This window comes from Globicephala melas, chromosome 5 (genome assembly GCF_963455315.2).
Source record: "Globicephala melas chromosome 5, mGloMel1.2, whole genome shotgun sequence".
NCBI classification, from domain to species: Eukaryota; Metazoa; Chordata; class Mammalia; order Artiodactyla; family Delphinidae; genus Globicephala; species Globicephala melas.
Genome location: NC_083318.1, coordinates 27,644,864 through 27,668,800, shown reverse-complemented (window position 1 = coordinate 27,668,800; position 23,937 = coordinate 27,644,864). Strand labels below are relative to the sequence as shown.

At 36.2% G+C, this 23,937-nt stretch overlaps 1 protein-coding gene across 1 annotated transcript in view; it reads right to left on the bottom strand.

Moving 5' to 3' along the window:
- The window catches only part of ZGRF1 (zinc finger GRF-type containing 1), a 70,836-nt gene that overhangs the window by 39,209 nt on the left and 7,690 nt on the right, over positions 1–23,937 (bottom strand). Inside the window, exons 4-9 of the mRNA XM_060299094.1 lie at positions 20,434–20,493; positions 17,934–18,119; positions 15,417–17,628; positions 5,575–5,648; positions 3,963–4,013; positions 2,038–2,121 (exon numbers count right to left, since the gene is read on the bottom strand). Coding sequence (XP_060155077.1) covers positions 2,038–2,121; positions 3,963–4,013; positions 5,575–5,648; positions 15,417–17,628; positions 17,934–18,119; positions 20,434–20,493 — 2,667 coding nt within the window. The remainder of the gene's footprint in view (positions 1–2,037; positions 2,122–3,962; positions 4,014–5,574; positions 5,649–15,416; positions 17,629–17,933; positions 18,120–20,433; positions 20,494–23,937) is intronic.

Here is a 23,937-nt window from a genome sequence, read left to right as displayed (position 1 = left end):
GCATAATTCGGCTTTCTATTGAATATTAGTTAATGTAAATAATTACTAAGAGACTAATACTGAAAAACAGGAAATATTCCTATTATCCTAAAATATGTTAAGGGTAGACTAATTTAAAGTGCAGTGATTGGGGCTTCTCCGGTGGCACAGTGATTAAGAATCCGCCTGCCAATGCAGAGGACATGGGTTTCAGTCCTGGTCCGGGAAAATCCCACATGCCGCGGAGCAACTAAGCCCATGTGCCACAACTACTGAGCCTGTGCGCTAAAGCCCACAAGCCACAACTACTGAGCCTGCATGCCACAACTACAGAAGCCCACGCACCTAGAGCCCATGCTCTGCAATAAGAGAAGCCACTGCAATGAGAAGCCAGAGCACCACAGCGAAGAGCAGCCCCTGCTAGTGGCAACTAGAAGAAAGCCCGCGCACAGCAACACAGTCAAAGATAAATAAATAAAAATAAATAAAACATTAAAAAATAAAGTGCAGTGATTTAACTGCATTCAAGGTCAACATTAATAAGTATGATTTTTTTTTTGTTTTTTTACAAACACAAGGAGTGTAATGATAATGGGTTGATTAAGCCAGAAAGACACAGGTGCTCCTTCCTCTATGCTTCCACTATACATTACACAACATTTTTGGTTTTTTATTTTTGTTTTGGCCACACTGCATGGCTTGTGGAGTCTTAGTTCCCTGACCAGGGATCAAACCCGGGCCCTTCGCAGTGAAAGCGTGGAGTCCTAACCACTGGACTGCCAGGGAATTCCCCACAACTTTCCATTGTAGACATCACATTACACTACAATGAAGTTTCTTCTTATCTGTATACTAACTGTACTGCAAGCTCCTTGAGGGCAAAGACGCTTCTGCTTCATCAGGATATCACCTGCATTTAATACCATGCTTGGAATACAGGAGGCAATCAATAAACACATGATAATAGGAAGGGAAGAGAGAAGGAACAGAGGAAGCATTTTCCTTTAAGGGTTTTGTAAACTATCAGAATATTAGCAAGAGGGATGCTGGGTTCCCAGCTTCCCAGATGATCTGATCCTATAGCTCTGAGAACAAAGGCCTAAGAGTACCAAGACAGACGTGTACCTCAGAGGGGTGCTTTCACCCCCTCAGAGACTTGGTCTGCTTTCAGACTTCAGATGGCTTTCTCTGCTGCCCCATTGAGGGTTCTAGGATTTTTACTCTGTGCAGGGTGACAAAGCCTACCCAGAATGTGGAAAAATAAGAGTATGTAGAGTCAAAGGAATGTACATAAAGAATGAATTTATTTCTAACTGATAAATTAACAGAATGACAAAAATACATAATCTGAAAATTCTCTTATTTAAAAATGAAGATTCTAAATCACACATTTGAAAGGAACTAAATTGCCTCTGAAACAAGAGTTTTGTTGAAAACATTATTTTGAATTTTAAAACATAACATATATCAATAAAAAAAAGTCTAAACCTTTAAAGACTGTATATTTCTGCTTTGTTTCATGTGGAATACAAATTCTCTACAAACAAACAGGTGCCTTGCTTTCTTTGATGCTATGTAGATCCTTTCCAGAGATCTGTTGAGTTTTAAGAATAGAATCACTATTTACAAAACCCAACCATTTATATGCTGTTGTCTCTATCAATTTTTGCTGTGGAGTGGGTAGCATTACTCAGAGCTTGGGTTATATATACTTCTATCCCTTCAGCCTGAAGTAAAAGTGGTGGAGTAAACTATAATGAATTAAAAGTTATAAACATCTTCACTTTGTTCTACACAGAACATTCATTAACTGGACTTTACATATCTTTGTGCCCAATCCCTAGGATATCCTATGCATACATAACGCATTATTAGTTCATTAGTAACAGAGAGAGGGCTCAAGACCAAAAAAAGGGGTAGGAGTCATTAGTGTCTCTTGTTCTTAAAACCAGGTTAATTCATTTTGCTAATCTTCTGCTTATGAAAACTCTGACAGTTGTGTAAAAAAACAGCAGGAAAACACTGTGGCTTAGAAAATCAATTCTTCACAAATTTTACCTTGGGGTCACAGGTTTCTCTCTCCATTTGTTTAGGAATAACAGCTAGAAAAGCAGTCTCTTCTTCACTGCCCAAGGAAAAGAACTAGGATAAAATATCAATAAGTATGTTAGCTAAAATAGTTTTGTAGGTGTTTATGAGTTTGATGGGAAAATATTCCTCAAACTTAAAGTTAAGTCTGCCCTTTCAAAATGATGATACTTGTCATCTCCATCTTGCTTCTCTATATACATACATACAATAAGCAACCCCCGGCAAAGGAGTGCTCTAGCAGAGAAAGTACTATACTAGTTAATTTAAAAACTCAGCATATTAGAAAATTGGAATTCTAAACTTTTAATTGAATTCTTTTTTAACATTGCTGGGTATGTTATAAATCCCATACTAATATTTATGTTAATGCAGATTATTTAATTCAAAAATTAGTGTAAAATTAAAGAAGTGTAATAGTTTATTTAAAGAGAGAATCATCTTCTAGCCACCATAAAACACAAGATACAGACAACAGCAACTAGTCATTTTTAGTTCATCAAGTAACTATATAAAATAGCCATAATTTCTAATATGAACTACAGACTCAGAAAATGAACTCAACTGTAGAAGTAATTTCTTTATGTTTAACAAATATGGAGAAAAAATATGCCACTAAAAGAGGTAAAATAGTGTATTTATTCAAATAATAGTCACTTTCCTTTTATAACTATATACATAAGCACAACTGCCAATCAGGTAGCTCTTAAAAACATTCAACTCATATTTTAGAACTAGCATTTTTGAATATAGTGAGTTTAAAAAATTAGTTAGCATATTATATCTTCTAGCTCCTTTGCTTTGTGTGACTAATCACACTTACAGCAATAAGGTGAAGGTGGCATTAAATATTAAGCGCACCCTAATTTTAAGTTTTGAAAGTTCCTTCTATCACTAGGTGTGTATGAAGAGTTTGATTCAGAGAGTTGTAGCAAGAAAGCTATTATAAAAACACAAATGTACTTTGATATTAATGCTAAAAAGATTTAAATTTTTTTTTTGCAAAAGATTCTAAGACCTTTTTCATTATTTTGAGATTATAAAATATTTTGCTTTAAAAATATATGACATTTATTTAAAAAAAAATATATATATATATATATATATATATATATATATGACATTTATTTAAATGGCAACTCATCCTGGAGGGAAAAACAGTGATAGTGTTAATTTGCAATTTATACTTTGTGATAATTATACTTGAAAAAGTTGAAAACGTTTTTTTCTGTTTTTCTGTTTTGGTTTTTTTTGCGGTATGCAGGCCTCTCACCGTTGTGGCCTCTCCCACTGCGGAGCAGAGGCTCCAGACGCACAGGCTCAGTGGCCATGGCTCATGGGCCCAGCCGCTCCACGGCATGTGGGATCCTCCCAGACCAGGGCATGAACCGGTGTCCCCTGCATCAGCAGGCAGACTCTCAACCACTGCGCCACCAGGGAAGCCCTAAACCGTATTTTTTTCAAGTGAAAAAAACCCAGTAAGAATGTGATCATTTGTAAGCAGCTGCTGACTGTTCATTATTTTATACTTGATCTTGTAATATAAGGGTGAAAAATGATTGAGTCACCACAATGGATTTTGTTTTATTTTGTACTGTTCTAGGCAACAGAGCCTGCAGATGCAGTTGTAATTGTCAATGACAATTCTTGGATTAGGTAATGCTTGCAAGTTTGAAAAATTAGCTTTATGATAAAATATTTGTTATTTACCCAAATTCTACTGACTACACAGGACACATACAAGACAGTAGGCTCATCTAAATGAGTATAAAAGGGTAACTAATTACAAATAAATTTGAAAACTGGCAATATAGAATACAAACGTATAATTACATGCCATACCTATATATACGAATACAATTTCTGGCTATGTTACATTTTAAAAGTTAACTCACCTGCAAAGACTGAAGTGATTTACTTGGTTCAACTTCATTTTCTTTCATCATCTTAGGAATAGAACATTAATATAAGATAAGCCAAAAGGTAATAGTAACTTAGAAATAAAATATAGATTTTTTTAGATGTAAGAAATATAAGGTCACCATTACTAATAATCAAAGAAATAAAAACTAAGTGTTGATTAAATACTATTTCACTTAGGAAGAATTTTAAAAGATCTCAGTACTGGTAAATATGAAATGAAACAAATATTCATATTGTAAAACATTAAGATATTTTGATTTGACTTATATCAACAATCTAAGAAAGTTGTTCTTGGCCTCTCAAATTATCAGTTCCATTTCTAAGAATCAAATCTAAGGAAATAACTAAACGTAAACAATAATTTATGTGCAAAAACATCTACTAAAGTTTTATTTACAAAAGCAAAATGCTGGAAATGATCTAAATGTCCAAAATAGGGAACTGTTTGTCCAAAGCAAAGGATATCCACGAGATGGAATGATAAGTAACCTTTAAAAGGTATGTGTAAGTGTTCTTAATAATGTGAGAAAATACAATATGATATTAAGGAGAAAGGATATAAAACTATTTGTACCTATCAATCTAACCATATTTTTTAAATTAGGCCAAAAATGCTGGAAATGTTAATAGTAATTATCTCCAGGTGGTATGGTAAGTTTTATTTTTTCTTTACCTTTTTCTGTATTTAAAAAAAAAGGAGGAAAAAATTGATATTATTAAAAAAACAGTAACATGGAAAATAGAATATGATACAAACTGGGGGTAAATGAAACAAGGAAAGAACTGTCTCTTCAAAAGTGCTAAAAGCATCTTCACTGAGAAACACTAACCTAGATAACTTATTGTAGAATTTCATTTCATCCTAATTAGTACTATTACTTTTTATATTATTTCCATGGTTCCCAAACTGGTATAACAAGGTACTTTGGGGTGCCACAGTGAACTCAACAGAGGCTCCACAAGATATTTTAAATTTGAGGGAAACACAGTGTCATTAGACATCTGTCAGAAACGGAACAAACTGCAAACTCAAGGTAGTTCAGTTTCAACATCAGATTTCACGTCATTTCTGTCAGTGACATCATATCTTTGTGAAGCTGGGTTTTAGGAAATGGCTATGATAAAAATCAATTGCCATACAAAAATCAATGTGGACCCAGAAACTGAATCTATTCCAAGCTTTGAGAAGTTGCACAGTGCCCAACAAGTGCATGCATTCCATTAGTAACTGTGTTTATTTAAAAATAAAATGCTTATCATAACCATTTCACAATATATGCATATATCAAATCATTATGTTGTACATCTTAAACTAATACAATGTTATATGGTCAATTATATCTCAATAACACTGGAAAAAAAGGACAAAATGCTTACCAAATTACTAAGTTTTTAATACTACTAACTAAATAAAAGGAACTGCTAGGTTTCTTTTGGCCAAGCAATACAATAAAAAAAATCACTAAGATACAGGAGAGGTCATGAACCAACATAGCTTCAGACTCCTGTATTTCTATAGTATCATTACAAATTATAGAACATTCTATATCAAAATAATAAATATACTGACAGAAAAATATGTACCTGTTGAGGATCCTGGTTCAGATGAGAAGACTTTGGTATAGCTTGTGAAACTACTGCAGTCAATGGTTTCCTAGCTAGAATGGACAAAATCCAATTATCTTATTCATCATAAATATAGTAGTGCTCTAAAATTTTTAAAAACTTATATCTAAAACTGAGTGAAACAAGGAATATAACAATTATTTCCAAAATACAGTATGCCAGGCACTGGGGAAACAGCAGTGAACAAAACAAACAAGATCCCTTGAAAAGAAAGGGACACAGAAGATAAATAAATTCAGATTGTGATACAAAAGGGTTTCATAACACAGGGTGAAATGAGAGAGAGTAACGCTAGCAGGATGACCTGAAGAGATCTCTCACAGGAAGTAACATTTATGCTGAAACCTGAAGACAAGAAAAAACTAGCTATGCAGGGGTAAAGGTGTTCAGGTGAAAGGCAGAACAAGTGTAAAGACTCTGAGACAGAAAAAGCTGGCAAGCCTACAGAATGGAAAGGAGGATGGGGGGAACTCAGCGTTCTGAGAAAGGTCTGAGAAAATATTTGGAGATTAGTCGAAAACTTCCCTAACATGGAAAAGGAAATAGTCAATCAAGTCCAGGAAGCAGAGAGTACCACCCACAGGATACACCCAAAAAGAAACACACCGAGACACATATTAATGAAACTATCAAAAATTAAATACAAAGAAAAAATATTAAAAGCAGCAAGGGAAAAGCAACAAATAACATACAGGGAATCCCCATAAGATTAACAGCTGATCTTTCAGCAGAAACTCTGCAAGCCAGAAGGGAGTAGCAGGACATATTTAAAGTGATGAAAGGGAAAAACCTACAACCAAGATTACTCTACCCAGCAAGGATCTCTTTCAGATTCGATGGAGAAATTAAAACCTTTACAAATAAGCAAAAGTTATTAGAATTCAGCACCACCAAACCAGCTTTACAACAAATGCTAAAGGAACTTCTCTAGGCAGGAAATACAAGAGAGGGAAAAGATCTACAAAAACAAACCCAAAACAATTAAGAAAATGGTAATAGGAACATATATATCAATAATTACCTTAAATGTAAATGAATTAAATGCTCCAACCAAAAGACACAGATTGGCTGAATGGATACAAAAACAAGACCCGTATATATGCTGTCTACAAGAGACCCACTTCAGACCTAGGGACACATACAGACTGAAAGTGAGGGGATGGAAAAAGATATTCCATGCAAATGGGAATCAAAAGAAAGCTGGAGTAGCAATACTCATATCAGATAAAATAGACTTTAAAATAAAGAATGTTACAAGAGACAAGGAAGGACACTACACAATGATCAAGAGATCAATCCAAGAAGATATAACAATTGTAAATATGTATGCACCCAACATAGGAGCACCTCGATACACAAGGCAAATGCTAACAGCCATAAAAGGGGAAATCGACTGTGACACAATAATAGTAGGGGACTTTCACACCTCACTTTCACGAATGGACAAATCATCCAAAATGAAAATAAATAAGGAAACACAAGCTTTAAATGACACATTAAACAAGATGGACGTAATTGATATTTATAGGACATTCCATCCAAAAACAACAGAATACACTTTCTTATCAAGTGTTCATGGAACATTCTCCAGGACAGACCATATTCTGGGTCACAAATCAAGCCTTACTAAATTTAAGAAAACTGAAATCATATTAAGTATCTTTCCCAACCACATCGCTATGAGACTAGATATCAATTACAGGAAAAAAAAAACTGTAAAAAATACAAACACATGGAGGCTAAACAATACAGTACTAAATAACCAAGAGATCACTGAAGAAATCAAAGAGGAAATCAGAAAATACCTAGAAACAAATGACAATGAAAACACAAAAACCCAAAAGCTATGGTATGCAGCAAAAGCAGTTCTAAGGGGGAAGTTTATAGCAATACAATCCTACCTCAAGAAACAAGAAAATACTCAAATAAACAATCTAACCTTACACTTAACGCAATTAGAGAAAGAACAAAAAAACCCCAAAGTTAGCAGAAGGAAAGAAATCATAAAGATCAGATCAGAAACAGATGAAAAAGAAATGAAGGAAACATCAAAGATCAATGAAACTAAAAGCTTGTTCTTTGAGAAGATAAACAAAATTGATAAACCATTAGCCAGACTCATCACGAAAAAATGTGAGAAGACTCAAATCAACAGAATTGGAAATGAAAAAGGAGAAGTAACTGACACTGCAGAAATACAAAGGATTGTGAGAGATTACTACAAGCAACTATGTGCCAAAAAAATGGAAAACCTGGAAGAAATGGACAAATTCTTAGAAGAGCACAACCTTCTGAGACTGAACCAGGAAGAAACTGAAAATATAAATAGACCAATCACAAGCACTGAAATTGAAATTGTGATTAAAAATCTTCCAACAGGGGGCTTCTGTGGTGGCGCAGTGGTTGAGAGTCCGCCTGCCGATGCAGAGGACGCGAGTTCGTGCCCTGGTCCGGAAGGATCCCACATGCCGTGGAGCAGCTGGGCCCATGAGCCATGGCCGCTGAGCCTGCGCATCTGGAGCCTGTGCTCCACAACGGGAGAAGCCACAACAGTGAGATGCCGGCGTACCACAAAAAATAAATAAATAAAAATCTTCCAACAAACAAAAGCCCAGGACCAGATGGCTTCACAGGCAAATTCTATCAAACATTTAGAGAAGAGCTAACACCCATCCTTCTCAAACTCTTCCAAAATATAGCAGAGGGAGGAACACTCTCAAACTCATTCTACTATGCCACCATCACCCTGATACCAAAACCAGACAAAAATGTCACAAAAATAGAAAACTACAGGCCAATATCTCTGATGAACACAGATGCAAAAATCCTCAACAAAAAATTAGCAAACAGAATCCAACAGCACATTAAATGGATCGTACACCATGATCAAATGGGGTTTATCCCAGAAATGCAAGGATCTTCAATATATGCAAATCAATCAACGTGATACACCATATTAACAAATGAAGGGAAAAAACCATATGATCATCTCAATAGATGCAGAAAAAGCTTTTGACAAAATTCAACACCCATTTATGATAAAAACTCTCCAGAAACTAGGCACAGAGGGAACCTACCTCAACATAATAAAGGCCATATATGACAAAACCACAGCCAACATCATTCTCAATGGTGAATAACTGAAACCATTTCCTCTAAGATCAGTAACAAGAAAAGGTTGCCCACTCTCACCATTATTATTCAACATAGTTTTGGAAGTTGTAGCCACAGCAATCAGATAAGAAAAATAAAAGGAATCCAGTTCAGAAAAGAAGAAGTAAAACTGCCACTGTTGCAGATGACATGATACTATACATAGAGAATCCTAAAGATACTTCCAGAAAAGTACTGGAGCTAATCAATGAATTTGGTAAAGTAGCAGGATACAAAATTAGGGCACAGAAATCTTTCTCATTCCTATACACTAATTATGAAAAATCTGAAAGAGAATTTAAGGAAACACTCCCATTTACCACTGCAACAAAAAGAATAAAATACCTAGGATAAACCTACTCAAGGAGACAAAAGACCTGTACCCAGAAAACTATGACACTGATGTAAGAAATTAAAGATGAAACCAACAGATGGAGAGATATACCATGTTCTTATATTGGAAGAATCAACATTGTGAAAATGATTATACTACCCAAAGCAATCTACAGATTCAATGCAATCCCTATCAAACTACCAATGGCATTTTTTACAGAACTAGAACAAAAATTTTCACAATTTGTAGGGAAACACAAAAGACCCCGAATAGCCAAAGCAATCTTAAGAAAAGCAGAGCTGGAGGAATCAGGCTCCCAGACTTCAGACTATACTACAAAGCTACAGTAATCAAGGCAGTATGGTACTGACACAAAACAGAAACAGTGATCAATGGAACAGGATAGAAAGCCCACAGATAAACCCACACACATATGGTCACCTTATCTTTGATAAAGGAGGCAAGAGTATACGATAGAGGAAAGACTGCCTCTTCAATAAGTGGTGCTGGGAAAACTGGACAGCTACATGTAAAAGAATGAAATTAGAACACTCCCTAACACCATACACAAAAATAAACTCAAAATGGATTAAAGACCTAAATGTAAGGCCAGACCCTATAAAACTCTTAGAGGAAAATGTAGGCAGGACACTCTATGACATAAAACATAACAAGGGGGGCTTCCCTCGTGGTGCAGTGGTTGAGAGGCCGCCTGCCAATGCAGGGGACACAGGTTCGTGCCCCAGTCCAGGAGGATCCCACATGCTGTGGAGCGGCTGGGCTCATGAGCCATGGCCGCTGAGACCGCGCCTCCGGAGCCTGTGCTCCGCAACGGGAGGGGCCGCAACGGTGAGAGGCCTGCATACCACAAAGAAAACAAAAAAACATAACAGGATCCTTTCTGACCCACCTCCTACAGAAATGGAAATAAATACAAAAATAAACAAATGGGACCTAATGAAACTTCAAAGCTTTTGCTCAGCAAAGGAAAAAATAAAGAAGACGAAGACAACCCTCAGAATGGGAGAAAATATTTGCAAATGAAGCAACTGACAACGGATTAATCTCCAAAATTTACAAGCAGCTCATACAGCTCAATATCAGAAACACAAACAATCCAATCCAGGGCTTCCCTGGTGGCGCAGTGGTTGAGAGTCCGCCACTGATGCAGGGCATACGGGTTCGTGCCATGGTCCAGGAAGATTCCACATGCCGCGGAGCGGCTGGGCCCATGAGCCATGGCCGCTAAGCCTGCGCATCCAGAGCCTGTGCTCCGCAACGGGAGAGGCCACAGCAGTGAGAGGCCCACATACCACAAAAAAACAAACAAACAAACAAACAAAAATACTACAGTGAGGTTACACCTCACACCAGTCAGAATGGCCATCATCAAAAAACCTACAAACGATAAATGCTGGAGAGGTTGCGGAGAAAAAGGAACCCTCTTGCACTGTTGGTGGGAATGTAAATTCATATAGCCACTAAGGAGAACAGTATGGAGTTTCCTTAAAAAACTAAAAATAGAACTACCATACGACCCAGCAATCCCACTACTGGGCATATATCCTAAGAAAACCGTAATTCAAAAAGAGTCATGTACCACAATATACATTGCAGCACTATTTACAACAGCCTGGACATGGAAGCAACCTAAGTGTCCATCAACAGATGAATGGATAAAGAAGATGTGGCACATATATACAATGGAATATTACTCAGCCATAAAAGGAAGCAAAATTGAGTTATTTGTAGTGAGGTGGATGGACCTAGAGTTGGTCATACAGAGTGAAGTAACTCAGAAAGGGAAAAACAAATACAGTATGCTAACGCATATATATAGAATCTAGAAAAAAAAATGGTTCTGATGAACCTAGGGGCAGGACAGAAATAAAGATGCAGATGTAGAGAATGGACTTGAGGACATGGGGAGGGGGCAGGGTAAGCTGGGACAAAGTGAGAGAGTAACAATGACATATATACACTACCAAATGTAAAATAGATAGCTAGTGGGAAGCAGCTGCATAGCACAGGGAGATCAGATCGGTGCTGTGCTACACCCTAGAGGGGTGGGATAAGGAGGGTGGGAGGGAGACGCAAGAGGGAAGGGATATGGGGATATACATATGCATATAGCTGATTCACTCTGTTATACAGCAAAAGCTAACACAACACTGTAAAGCAATTATACTCCAATAAAGATGTTAAAGGAAAAAAGTAAAAAAAAAGAAAGAAAGGAAAGTGCATAAAGGAAAAAAAAAAGGAGGACAGGGTGGCTAGGCCAAACCACCTTATCAGGTATCTGTTTAAATTGGGATTTTTCCCTTAAAAGAAATTCAATAATCTCAGTTTCTTGCAAAGTCACCAATAAGACTATAATTTTAGTGATAACTACCGTTTAAAAAAATAGCCATGGGGCTTCCCTGGTGGTGCAGTTGATAAGAATCTGCCTGCCAATGCAGGGGACACGGGTTCAAGCCCTGGTCCAGGAAGATCCCACACGCCATGGAGCAACTAAGCCCGTGTCCCAGAACTACTGAGCCTGCACTCTAGAACCTGTGAGCCACAACTACTGAGCCCGCGTGCTGCAACTACTAAAGCCCGCGCGCCTAGAGCCCGTGCTCTGCAACAGGAGAAGCCACCACAATGAGAAGCCCATGCACTGCAACGAACAGTAGCCCCCGCTCGCCACAACTAGAGAAAAGGCCGCGCACAGCAACGAAGACCCAACGCAGCCAAAAAATAATTAATTAATTTAAAAAAATTCAATAACTTAAAAAAAAAGCCATATCCAGTGCAAACTTCACTTTTTGCCAATTGTTACTTTTGGTTTCATTATTTTCCTGTAAACATTCAGACTATACCAAATGAAACAAAAATAAGTGGATTTTGGAACTTGAGGTTATTTATAAAAGGAATTTTAAAAAGGCACTGGATGAAAATTATTTTTCCCTTTACTGCCTTCACTTAAGAATAAAATTCTAAATTAACATTTCTAAAATATATCCAGCCATCTCACGAAAACTTGAAGATAATGGAGAAAATGTTTTTTAACACTTTCACACATTCTAAAATGGTGGTAAAACAGATTCTTTTCTAATTCTGTATTAAAATCCATGAAGTCATTTGCTATATTCCAATAAAAATAATTCCAATTCTCAAATTGTCTCAAGAAAACCAACTTAATCATTTTTAGAGAAATATATTTATGTCAGAAAATACAGTCAATCCTCATTATTCACAGATTCCGCCTACTTGCTAAAATTTATTTGTAACCCCCAAATCAATACTGTGTTTCTGAGGTCATCTGCAGACATGCAGAGCTACAAAAAGTGAGTTGCTTGACATGCACATTCCCAGCTGAGGTAGAACAAGGCGACATTCTGCCTTCTAATTCCAGCCCTCATGCTACAAACAAGTGTCCTTCTTGTGATCTATTTAGTACATTTTCCATATTTGGGGGCTTTTTATTGGTGACTTTGCTATTTAAAATGTTCCCTAAGCATAGTGCTGCCTAGTGTTCCTAAGTGCAAGAAGGCTCTGACGTCCCTTATGTAGGAAACATGTGGTAAGTTTCATTCAGGCATGAGTTAGTTACAGTGCTATTGGTCATAAGTTCAGTGTTAATCGATCACCAATATATATTAAATAAGGAATCTTTAAATGAAAACACACATAAAACAAGGTTTTGTACTGATCAGTTGATGAAAATGTTCTGACCAGAGGTTTGAAGGAACCTAACCCTGCATTTCTCCAAAAAGCAATGGCCTATTTTTCACTAATCCACTGTTTGGCAACTTTATAGAACACAACCACCACAAATAATGAGAATCAACTGTAATCCTCTTTTCCAACTTGATGAGAAAAAAGAATAAATTTCCCAAAACTAAATTCTGTAATTTCTAAACCTTCATATTAGGAATTTATATCCTTATATGACATTGCATAACTACATCTACCCATATTTATTTTTCAATAGGTTTCTTCTTATTTTTAATTTTTTAGAAAATAAACCGTAGGGACTTCCCTGGTGGCACAATGGTTAAGAATCCGCCTGCCAATGCAGGGGACACAGGTTCCAGCCCCAGTCCGGGAAGATCCCACATGCCGCGGAGCAACTAAGCCCATGCGTCACAACTACTGAGCCTGCGCTCTAGAGCCCGTGATCCACAACTACCGAGCCTGCATGCCACAACTATTGAAGCCTGCATGCCTAGAACCCGTACTCCGCAACAGAAGAAACCACAATGAGAAACCCGCGCACCACAACGAAGAGTAGCCCCCCACTTGCCACAGTTAGAGAAAGCCCACAAGCAGCAACGAAGACCTGATGCAGCCAAAAATAAATAAATAAACTTATTTTTTAAAAAAAGAAAATAAACTGTAATAATAGTCATCATATTTAACTACATTTGAAAGAAACATTTTACTAGGTACAATAATTTATTCCTATTTTTCTCAGGGATTCCTTGAGATATTCAAAGAAGAGTTCAATTTTAACTTTTGAGTACACTGTTCATTCACATTCATGTGTACATAATATTTATGTCCTATAATATTATTTTTCTTTAAAAAAATGCTATTGGCAACGTTCCACAAGCCAAGTCAAAAGACCAATCAATGACATACTGAAAGAAAATATCTGCAACATAGATAAAGGGCTGCTATTTCTAATACATAAAGAGCTCTTCCAAGTAAAAGAGAATAAAAGACCAACAACCATCAAAAGACTGGACAAAAGAGTAGAGCAGACTATTCATGAAAAAAGACATACAAATGATGCTTAAACACATGAAAAGCTCAATTTCACTTGTAGTGAAAGAAATACAAATTTAAAATACACTCTCATTTCTCATCTATTAGATTGGTAAAAATTCAAAAGCTTGGCAAAATACTCTACTGGCAATGCTATGGAGAAACAGGCACTCTCATACATTATTGGTGGGAATGAGAAATGGTATGATTCCTTCAAGAGAATTTTGAAGTATCTAACAAAGACACAACTTTACCCAACAACCTTACTGCTAGGAATTTGCCCTGAAGACATACCTGCAGTAACATGCAAAAAGTCCATACAGTTATATAGATACAGATATATAAAGTTACTTATTGTCACATTATTTGCAATAGCAAAATACTGGAGACTGGTTGCAAAAATGATGGTTCATCCACACAGTAAAATATTATATAGCTATAAACAAATAAAATGAGGATGAGTCCTATGAAGTGATAGGTAGTGATTTCCAGGATATATTATTAAGTGAAAAGAATCAAGGTGCTAAAGAATACAGAGCACAGTATCTTATGTTGAATAAAGGGAAACAAGAATTTATACCGGGAGGTGTCTATTTTTGCAAAAAAGTAAAAAATAAAAACCAGACCACAAGTATGATATATTGGTTACCTACAGCAGGTAGGAATAGGATGGAAGGCATAAGGAAGGAATCTGAGTATATGTCTTTATACAGTTTTGATTTTTGTACTCAGTTAATATTCTACATAGTCAGAAAAAAAAATTTTTTAAAGAATAAATCAACTATATCCTCATACGAAATATAGACGATGAACTTAACTATATATCAAATGATAACATAATCACGGTAAAGAAAAAAAAGTACCCAATAACTTTGGAACATAATACTCCAACTCTATACTCTCAGGATATACTCTAAACACAAACAAAGAAACAAAACACAACCAGTTTAAAAAAAAATGGAAACAAAGAAAAACTCCAAGGAATTTGTAAGCTTTACAAATTTTTTTGCCAGTAGTGATATTGGTTTAACAATTTGGAAACCATTTGGTGCACACCATAGAATTGAGGAAGTAAATATACTGATGCTGCTGGGCACCAGGACCCTTTCCACTCTGAGAATAAAGAAACACAATTATGGAATGAAGGGAAGAAAGGAAGAACCCTGTGGTTTAGAACTGGAGTTAGAGATATCAATATGAGCTCATGACGTTTTTCTTAAAAAAGTATCTCCTAGCACATGACCAAAAATGTATAACGACAGGAATGGATTATAACACACACACATATTTGCTTATATGTGCCTATATATGCTTATATACACATAACATATTTTTGAAAGAATACTCTGGAAGAAGACTGCTAATTCTGAGTGGACTGAAGGGCTGTGGTAGGAAGGAGACTTACTTTTCACTATATTATCCTCTATTACAGTTGATTTTATCAAGTACATGTATTACCTATTTAAATACCATGTAATTCTTAATGTAGCCTCCAGAGCAAATATCTCCTCATCCTTTGAACTATAAAGAGAACAATCCAAAACAGACATGACATTCTAACCTTCAGGATTGCTATCTGGCTCATCGGTCTGCCGAGTTCCTTGTTGTTTAAAAGCGGTATTCCTCTTTTTCAATACTTCCAAGCCTTCCAAAGCCGTACTGTGTTCAGACAATGATTTTAATAGGGAAATGCTATTTACTAATCTGGAAAGTTCTGAAGAATGTCTAGGATTATTCCAGTATTGTTTGCTTTCTCCAGCAGTTTCTACATCAATATGGTCCTGGGGTAAACTTCTAGTCCTTCCCAAGTCTTCAGATTCAGGAACATGTGATTCTGTGTCTTTGGAAATAGGATGTTTTTTTCCCAAAGGGTAAAACAAAGAATTGGAAACTTGGGTATGTGATTTATCAAGTGCAATACATTCTTCAGAGTGAATCTGACTGGCATTTAATAGCTGGATACTGTTGTCACTGCTAGAGGTTAATGGTAAAACCTGTTTGGAATTTTTGTCCAAGTCACTTCCCATAATAAAAGGCCGAGGCTGAGCCTGTTCTGAAAATAGGTTTTTTTCAGGATTCTGATGAGTGGCTATGTTTAAAAAATGAGGAATATGTAAATTCGTGTTTATACTTTCAGATTTATTTGGGAATGAAGCACTAATAGATTTATTACTGCCTTCATTATTTTCTGCATATACATCATCAGTCCACTCTAAGGATGAGTCAAAATTGCTTAATGTGTCACTCCACTCCTCCTCTATTTCTTTTCCAGTGTTTCCAGCTTTCCAAGGTCCTCTGTCAAAACCTACACACGTTTTATCACAAAACTGTGATGGCAGAATCTCTTTCATGGGAAATGTCTCTGATAGTTTGTCCCCAGTAGACGTTAAGAGAGGCAAGTGTTCACTGCCAACTTCTTTACAGCTTATATTCTCACATCTTGAATTGCCGTCATTAACCAAAGTTTCTTTCACCCAACCCTCTGAATCCTGGGAAATTCTGTTGCTTTCCTCTGATTCCTCCTCAGTGTCACTGGTTTCAAAATTCTTTAGATTAAATGTGACCTCCACAAGTGGCTGTGTTACATTACTCATAGGTTCATGAATATTATTAAGGAGTTCATTATTAGTACTACTTTTAGAAAATATGTCCCTATTATCATCAGAGATCCCAGAATTGTTACTTAGTGAAGATTCAATTTGTAGATGTTTATACTCCTTTTCTGGTGTTCCACGTATATCTATCTCCTGAGCTTTTTTTCTAATGAGAATTGACCCTTTTATGCCCATCTGGTCATTTTGATTAAGAGGTCTTTTATTATTTTTTTGAATGTCAGATTCTGATAAAAAGCCATCATTTTCTGCGTTACTACAGGTAACTGGTAAGCTGCTGCTATCACAGAATGAAGGAATTTCTAATTTTCCTTCTTGATCCCAGGTCTGATCATTATCATCTACTGGCTTGTCTTCGTTATAGTTTTTTCCATTTTCAGCACCTGTTTCAAAGAACTGTATCCTTTTTTGCACTAAAAGGTCTTTCAAGTTTAAATTACCAACTTGGGCCTTGGGTTTTTTTTCTATATCATTTCCATCTACCGTAGAGGAATGTATAGGCGAACTCTGTGAGGATAAATACATGGCCCACCGGCTTTTATTTCTCATGGTATTTTCTGATTGATGCTGGTAGTGTAAACTTTCTGTGCTCTTCACCTCAGCATACTCTTCTTGTTCAATTAAGCACTTTGGTTTAGTAGGAATTTTTAAACTTCCTTGTGGTTGCATCTGAGGGAAATGTCCTGTAATCTCAGAATTTAGTTCCTTAGACATACTAGTTGATTTGGACTTCAGAAGAGCTAATATTTGGGCTTTGCTTCTAATATTTTGTGAAACTCCTAAACAGTGAGATACCAAACTATCTCTTTTCATGGGCTCATTGGTCAGTAAAGAATCTGAATGCTTATTTACAAAACTGACAGGAGAGCAAAAATAATTTTCTTCACATAGCATTTCTGGGTTAACCTTGAAGGACGAAGTAGAGACAAGTGAAGAAAAAGGTATGCCATTTCTCTCTCTGTTCTTGTAAGTGACAACGTTCTCAGGGTCTGTTGGTATATTATTTATATCTTTCTTGCCAAATGTAGAAAACAAAGGAGGTGTGCTGTAGAATGGAGGAAGAAAAATAGGACCAGGCTTCTTAGCTTCAAATGAAACAGCCGATTCATTATTTTCTGTAATAACCATTTTCTTCGGCACTTGACGCGGTCCTTGAAAACCCTAAAAATATTAAACAATTATTAGCTGTTCTATATCCTATAAAGAAAATGTAAAATGAACTGACTAAAAAAAAAAAAGAAAAAGGAATGTGGATGTTTTACAAGGTAATAATTAAGATATAAAGTTTGCTAAGCTAAAATACAAATACTCATTTGTATTAAGATTAATGTTTACTTCCTTCCTACCTAAGCATATACTATGAAGCACTGTTTTAATCATACAGTACAATAGCTTCACAATTCACTACTTCTTAAAACAATTTTATAAATATATATTGATTTATTATTTTCAACAGAGAAACTTACAGCAAACTTCCTTTTTAAACCAGCAGGCTGACACCCAAGGGACCGGCCAGAAGATATAAACCTCTTTGAATTCAATGCTGGTGCTTCTTTAACAACATCCTGTTTGACAGCTGTGCTTCCAGTAACTTTAACCTCCTCAACTGTGATTAAGTATCGATCACTTTCTAAATCATCTCCAGGTTTCACCTAAATTTTAAAGAATTAACATCAAGATCATATACATCTAATTATTTGATTACCTATGTGTTCCAATAAGCTTCTAGCACAAGCAAAGACACAATGGATATTCAATAAATAGTTGTTGAATGAATGAATCAATAACTAAATTATTGATTACTATGCACTAGTTAACTATCAACAAGAACAAAAAAAAGTAATACAACAACAAAAAATCACTAATTTGTTTATTCAACAATATATATTAGGGGGACTTCCCCGGTGGTGCGGTGGTTAAGAATCTGCCTGGCCATGCTGCGGACACGGGTTCAAGCCCTGGTCCGGGAAGATCCCATGTGCCGCAGAGCAACTAAGCCCGTGCACCACAACTACTGAGCCGGCACTCTAGAGCCCGTGAGCCACAACTACTGAAGCCCTCATGCCTAGAGCCCATGCTCTGCAACAAGAGAAGCCACCTCAACGAGAAGCTCGTGCACCGCAACAAAGAGTAGCCCCCGTTCACCGCAACTAGAGAAAGCCCGTGCGCAGCAACGAAGACCCAACACAGCGAAAAATAAATAAATAAATTTATACTAAAAAAAATACATATTAGGAACCTATGTGAGAACTTTTGTTACATGCCGAGGATACAAAGACAAGCAAGGAAAAGATGTCTCCTCTCAATTCACCTAGAATTCATAAATCTAAATGTAATTTTTAAATTAGAGCTATTAGGGACTTCCCTGGTGGTGCAGTGGTTAAGAATCTGCCTGCCAATGCAGGGGACACGGATTTGAGCCCTGGTCCGGGAAGATCCCACATGCCGCAGAGCAAGTAAGCCCATGTGCCACAACTACTGAGCCTGCGCTCTAGAGCCCGTGAGCCACAACTACTGACCCTGCGCACCTAGAGCCTGTGCTTCGCAACAAGAGAAGCCACTGCAATGAGAAGCCCGTGCACCGCAATGAAGAGTAGCCCCCGCTCGCCACAATTAGAAAAAGCCTGTGCGCAGCAACAAAGACCCATTGCAGCTAAAAAAATTAATTAAAAAACAATTAAAGTTATTAATCAGTTATATATATATCTTTATAAATTAATGTGAATTACATACATACTCATAATTATCACAAATTATTAATTGTTAGTTCTTAATCATATTCCCAAGAGAGAATTTTTAATCACTTTAATTAACAAATACAACACTTGCGACCACTTCTGACTGCAGCATAAACACAAGATTATCAACCTAGTTGATAATATACAAAATCTGTGTATTATCACAGATAATGTGCTCAATCTTTACTCATGAAATAATTTTAAATGAAACAATAACAACAGTCATTACCATCACTAAGTATCTACTAAAACAGTGCTTCTCCAAGACCCTCTTTTGGTAAGTATAAAAATTCCACAACCACTACTGTCATAAAATTTAAAAACAGGTTAAGTACCATGGCCAAAATCAACACAGTGATAATAAGAATATGTATGCATTTTAGCACTTTGAAAATCACTGTACTAAACTGCTAAGCACTTTGCCTAAGCTATTTCTAACTTTCCCACCAACTGAGTAGGCTGTCTCCGGTCTACATTTGACAGCCGAGAAGCTGAACACAGAGAGGTTAGGTTAGCTAGGAAGTATGTGAAAGTGGGAAATAAACCAAGAACAAACAAATTCTAATATCCTTAATCTTTACACTAAAATATTCCCTTCCATTTTCCAACAGAGGAAAACATGGAATAAATATTTGAGAAAATATTTTAAATAGGAATAATTTCACAAAATATATCCCACTGTAGGTCTCTGCTTATCAAAACCACATAATAGATTTAGAGTCACTTTCTGGGTTCAAATCTCAGCCTTACCACTTTAACTCTATAAGCATGGGCAAGTTATTTAAACTTTCAGCACTATACTCCTAATCTATAAAAATCACAGGGTCCGGGCTTCCCTGGTGGTGCAGTGGTTGAGAGTCAGCCCGCTGATGCAGGGGACACGGGTTCATGCCCCGGTCCGGGAAGATCCCACATGCCACGGAGCAGCTGGGCCTGTGAGCCATGGCCACTGAGCCTGCGCGTCTGAAGCCTGTGCTCCGCAACGGGAGAGGCCACAACAGTGAGAGGCCTGCGTACCGCAAAAAAAAAAAAAAAAAAAAATCACAGGGTTGTATAAAGGTTAAATGAAAAAATACCTAAAAGCTTTTAGCAGAGTCTGGCTAATAATAAATGTTCAATAAATACTAGCTATAATTACTAGTATTAGTACCATTACTATACTATTTAACAATATTCACAAAGGAATTAAGATTTAACAATAACTTAAAAATAAGATAAATTAAAATACCTCAAGGCACTTAAGAAATAAACTCTCCAAACATTCTCCTTTGTCATCGTATAGAATTGCCTATATTAAAACAAAAAAAGTGTTAAAAATGTTAAAAAGGGACACAACACAATTCCACTTTTCTTAAACATCTTCAAAGCAAATCAAAAATTGTTATATAAGTAAATCATGTACTGAAAGGATTACCCACTTTGTAAACTTGGATTAGAAAGTGCATCTATCTCAAATGTTTTCTAAGCATCCATTCAGTGTGTGCAAAAGAGCAAAGGCATACACATAAATTCAACAACTTATTCCCTACCAGGAGAATCTTGGAATGGAATCAGGGAGAAGACAGAATTGGAATGAGTTACAGGAGGCAAAACAGGAAACATGATCAGTAAAGAGATTATTGTAATGGTGTGATATGAAGGATCAAGGAGATAATTAGAGTTTGAAATAAGTCATTAGCACTGGGATAAGACAATTGTATAAGAGGCATAAAGAGTAAAACTTATCGAACATGCAGGATATGGGAGAAAAAGGAAACCAAGGTGATTGTCATTTTCTGGCTTTCTCCTCGTGTCTCTCTAGCTCTCTAGCCATTTTTCATAGCGGCTTCTCTACTAGCCCCTTAAACATTGCTGTTTCCATCACTTTGGATAATAGTTAGCAGTTCCTTAAAAGATTGAACACAGAGTTACCACATGATCCAGCAATTCCAGTCCTAAGTACAATATACGTACAGAGAAATGAAAACATGTTTTCAGAAAAAGTTGCATACAAATGTTCAGAGCAGCATTGTTCATAATACCAAAAAGTAGGAACAACTCAAAAAAGTTCATCAATTGATGAATGGATAAACAAAGTGGGATATATCCATAAAGTAGAATATTATTCAGCAATAAAAAGGAATAAAGTATTGGTACATGCTTCAACATGGATGAACCTTGAAAACATGCTAAATGAAAGAAGTCATTTGCAAAAGACCACTTATTGTATCATTCCATTCATGTGAATAGTCCAGGATACACAAATGTGTCGAGACAGTAAGTAGATTAGGACTGAGTAGTGCCTTTATGGTATTTCTTCCTGGGGGTGACAAAAATATTCTAAAATTAGACTGCAGTAATAGTTGCAAAACTCTGTGAATATATTGAGTTGTATACTTTAAATGGGTGTAATGAAAAATGTGTGAATTATATCTCAATAAAGCAGTTAAAAATTTTGGTATTTCTAAGGTCTCCTACCTTTTCTTCTCTACTCTTTACATTCTATTCTCCATCCCTGAGCATATTATGCACAAAATTCATGTCACACTTCTGCTCAAATGTCTCCACAGCTCCCAAAGAATAAGACAAAAGTCCCTACATTAGCCAATAAGGCCTACATAGTCCCCTTTATCTTCATTCTTACCCTTGCTCACTCTACTTGTTGTTTGCCTAACTCACTAGACATACATCTTCATTTAGTTTACTGGTCTGTCTCCTCCATGTTATTTCCACAAAGCCAGGGATTTAACTGTTTTGTTACCTGCTGCATCTGCTAGAACAGTGTGTAACTCCTAACAGGTGCTCAAAAAGTATTTGTTAAATAAATGAATGAACGAATCCACTCCAGGAGCTTCAAATATCATCTAAATGCCAAGTACTCCCAATCTGCATCAGTAGCCCAAAACTGTTTCCTGAGTTCCAGGTCCCTATCGCCAATTACTTGAGTGTTTTGATGACACTGAAAATTTGGTATGTTCAAAATGAAACTGTAAATCTTCATTGTTCCCCCTAAACTTTCTTTTCTTTTTCAGATATCCTATCTCACTCAATACCATAATCATAATACAGAAACCTGAAGTCATTCTGGATTCTCTTCACCTTCCATATCCAAGACCTTAAGATTCTATAATATTTTCACAATTTCTCTCTAATCATCCTTTCTCTCCATTGTCAGTGCTAAGGCCTCCTTAGTCAGACCCCCATCACTTTTCATCTACATTATTTTATAGCCTCTTTATTATAACTGTCTTCCGAAATCCAATCTTTCATCCTACATAACTTAAAAGGTATGTTAGACATTGCTGCCAGAGTGATCTTTCTAAAATAGAGACATGATTATGTCATTCTTCTACTCCTAATTCTTCACTGGCTCCTCAAGCTGAGCACACAAAGTCCTTCATGATATGGCTCCTGCCTACCTCTTTTGCTGTGTATTCTACAGTTTGCCTACATGGGACCTTCATTCCAGCCAGAGTCAATTGTTTATAATTCCCCAGAAATATTTCACACTGTTCCACACCTCAACACCGTTACAGCAATGACACAATCTTCAATCTTCAGCTCCCCTCCTTCCGACCTATCAATTTTGTTTACAAAACAAAACAAATACTCAAAAAAATACTCTTCATCTGGAAAGACTTCTCTGAACCAGAGTCCAATTTTGATGTCTCTCATTTGTAATCTCATAGACCCTTAAGCATATCTCTGTATATACTCTAATCCTTAGGCACTTAGATAAAATTCCCTTGAAGACAAAAACTATAACAGTTACTATTTATTGCATGCTTAAAATGTGCCAGGTACTTCGTTAAGAGGTTTGTTATCTTATTTAATCCTCAAGAAAACTTTATGAAGTATCATTTTCCCCATTTTACAAAGAAGAGACTATACGCCTTGAGGGACTAAATAACTTGCCAAGATTACACATCTAGTAAGTGAAGAGCAGGATTCAGGCTAATGTCTGACATTAACTGCTCTTCTACACTGCTTCCATACGTCTTATTTGAATTTTCCCACTGCCCAGCAGCAATATATGTTTACTGAATGATGACTCAGTTAATGGAAGATGAATAACCCTGACAGTAAGGATCTGAATACATAGAGAAAAGGCATTACTATCAAGAAAAATACTGTAAACAATAGTTTACAGTTTACAGTTTGGATTTGGGAACAAGGGTTAGGATATGAGATTATTAATTTTCCTGGATCATAGAAAAACTCTCTGGGACTAACTTGTATTTATCTTGCTTTCCTGTAACCTATCAGTGTGAGGTATATAATGGACACTCAATAAATATAAGCTATAGTTGAAGATAAAGTTGGATAATACCACTAGCATAACCTTAATACTTATGATTTTGTGCCAAAAGAAGACATGAATGACAGGCAGAATCCAATCATATGTCTTTTTAACATAACACAAACTATAAGATTTTAAAGACTTGGCCTTAACTGAATAGGAAGACCACCCAAAAAAAAACCCCAGAGTTTTACAGAACAGCATTGGACAGTGAATGGATTAGTTTAAAAGTATCTAGCCTGTTTGACTTAAGTTGACTAAATATTAAGCTAGGACTCAACTAAAAGTTAAACTAAACTAGGTTTATAAACTGAATAGGATCTGTAAGCTGAAATTGAAGGCTTAAGGCAAAACTAATTTTTCTTTTACTTTTCTGGTTTTTTGTTGTTTCTTTTTTTTTGTTTTTAAAGAACAGTACTCATTTCCTTCCCTACCATCTCTTTTATTTTATTT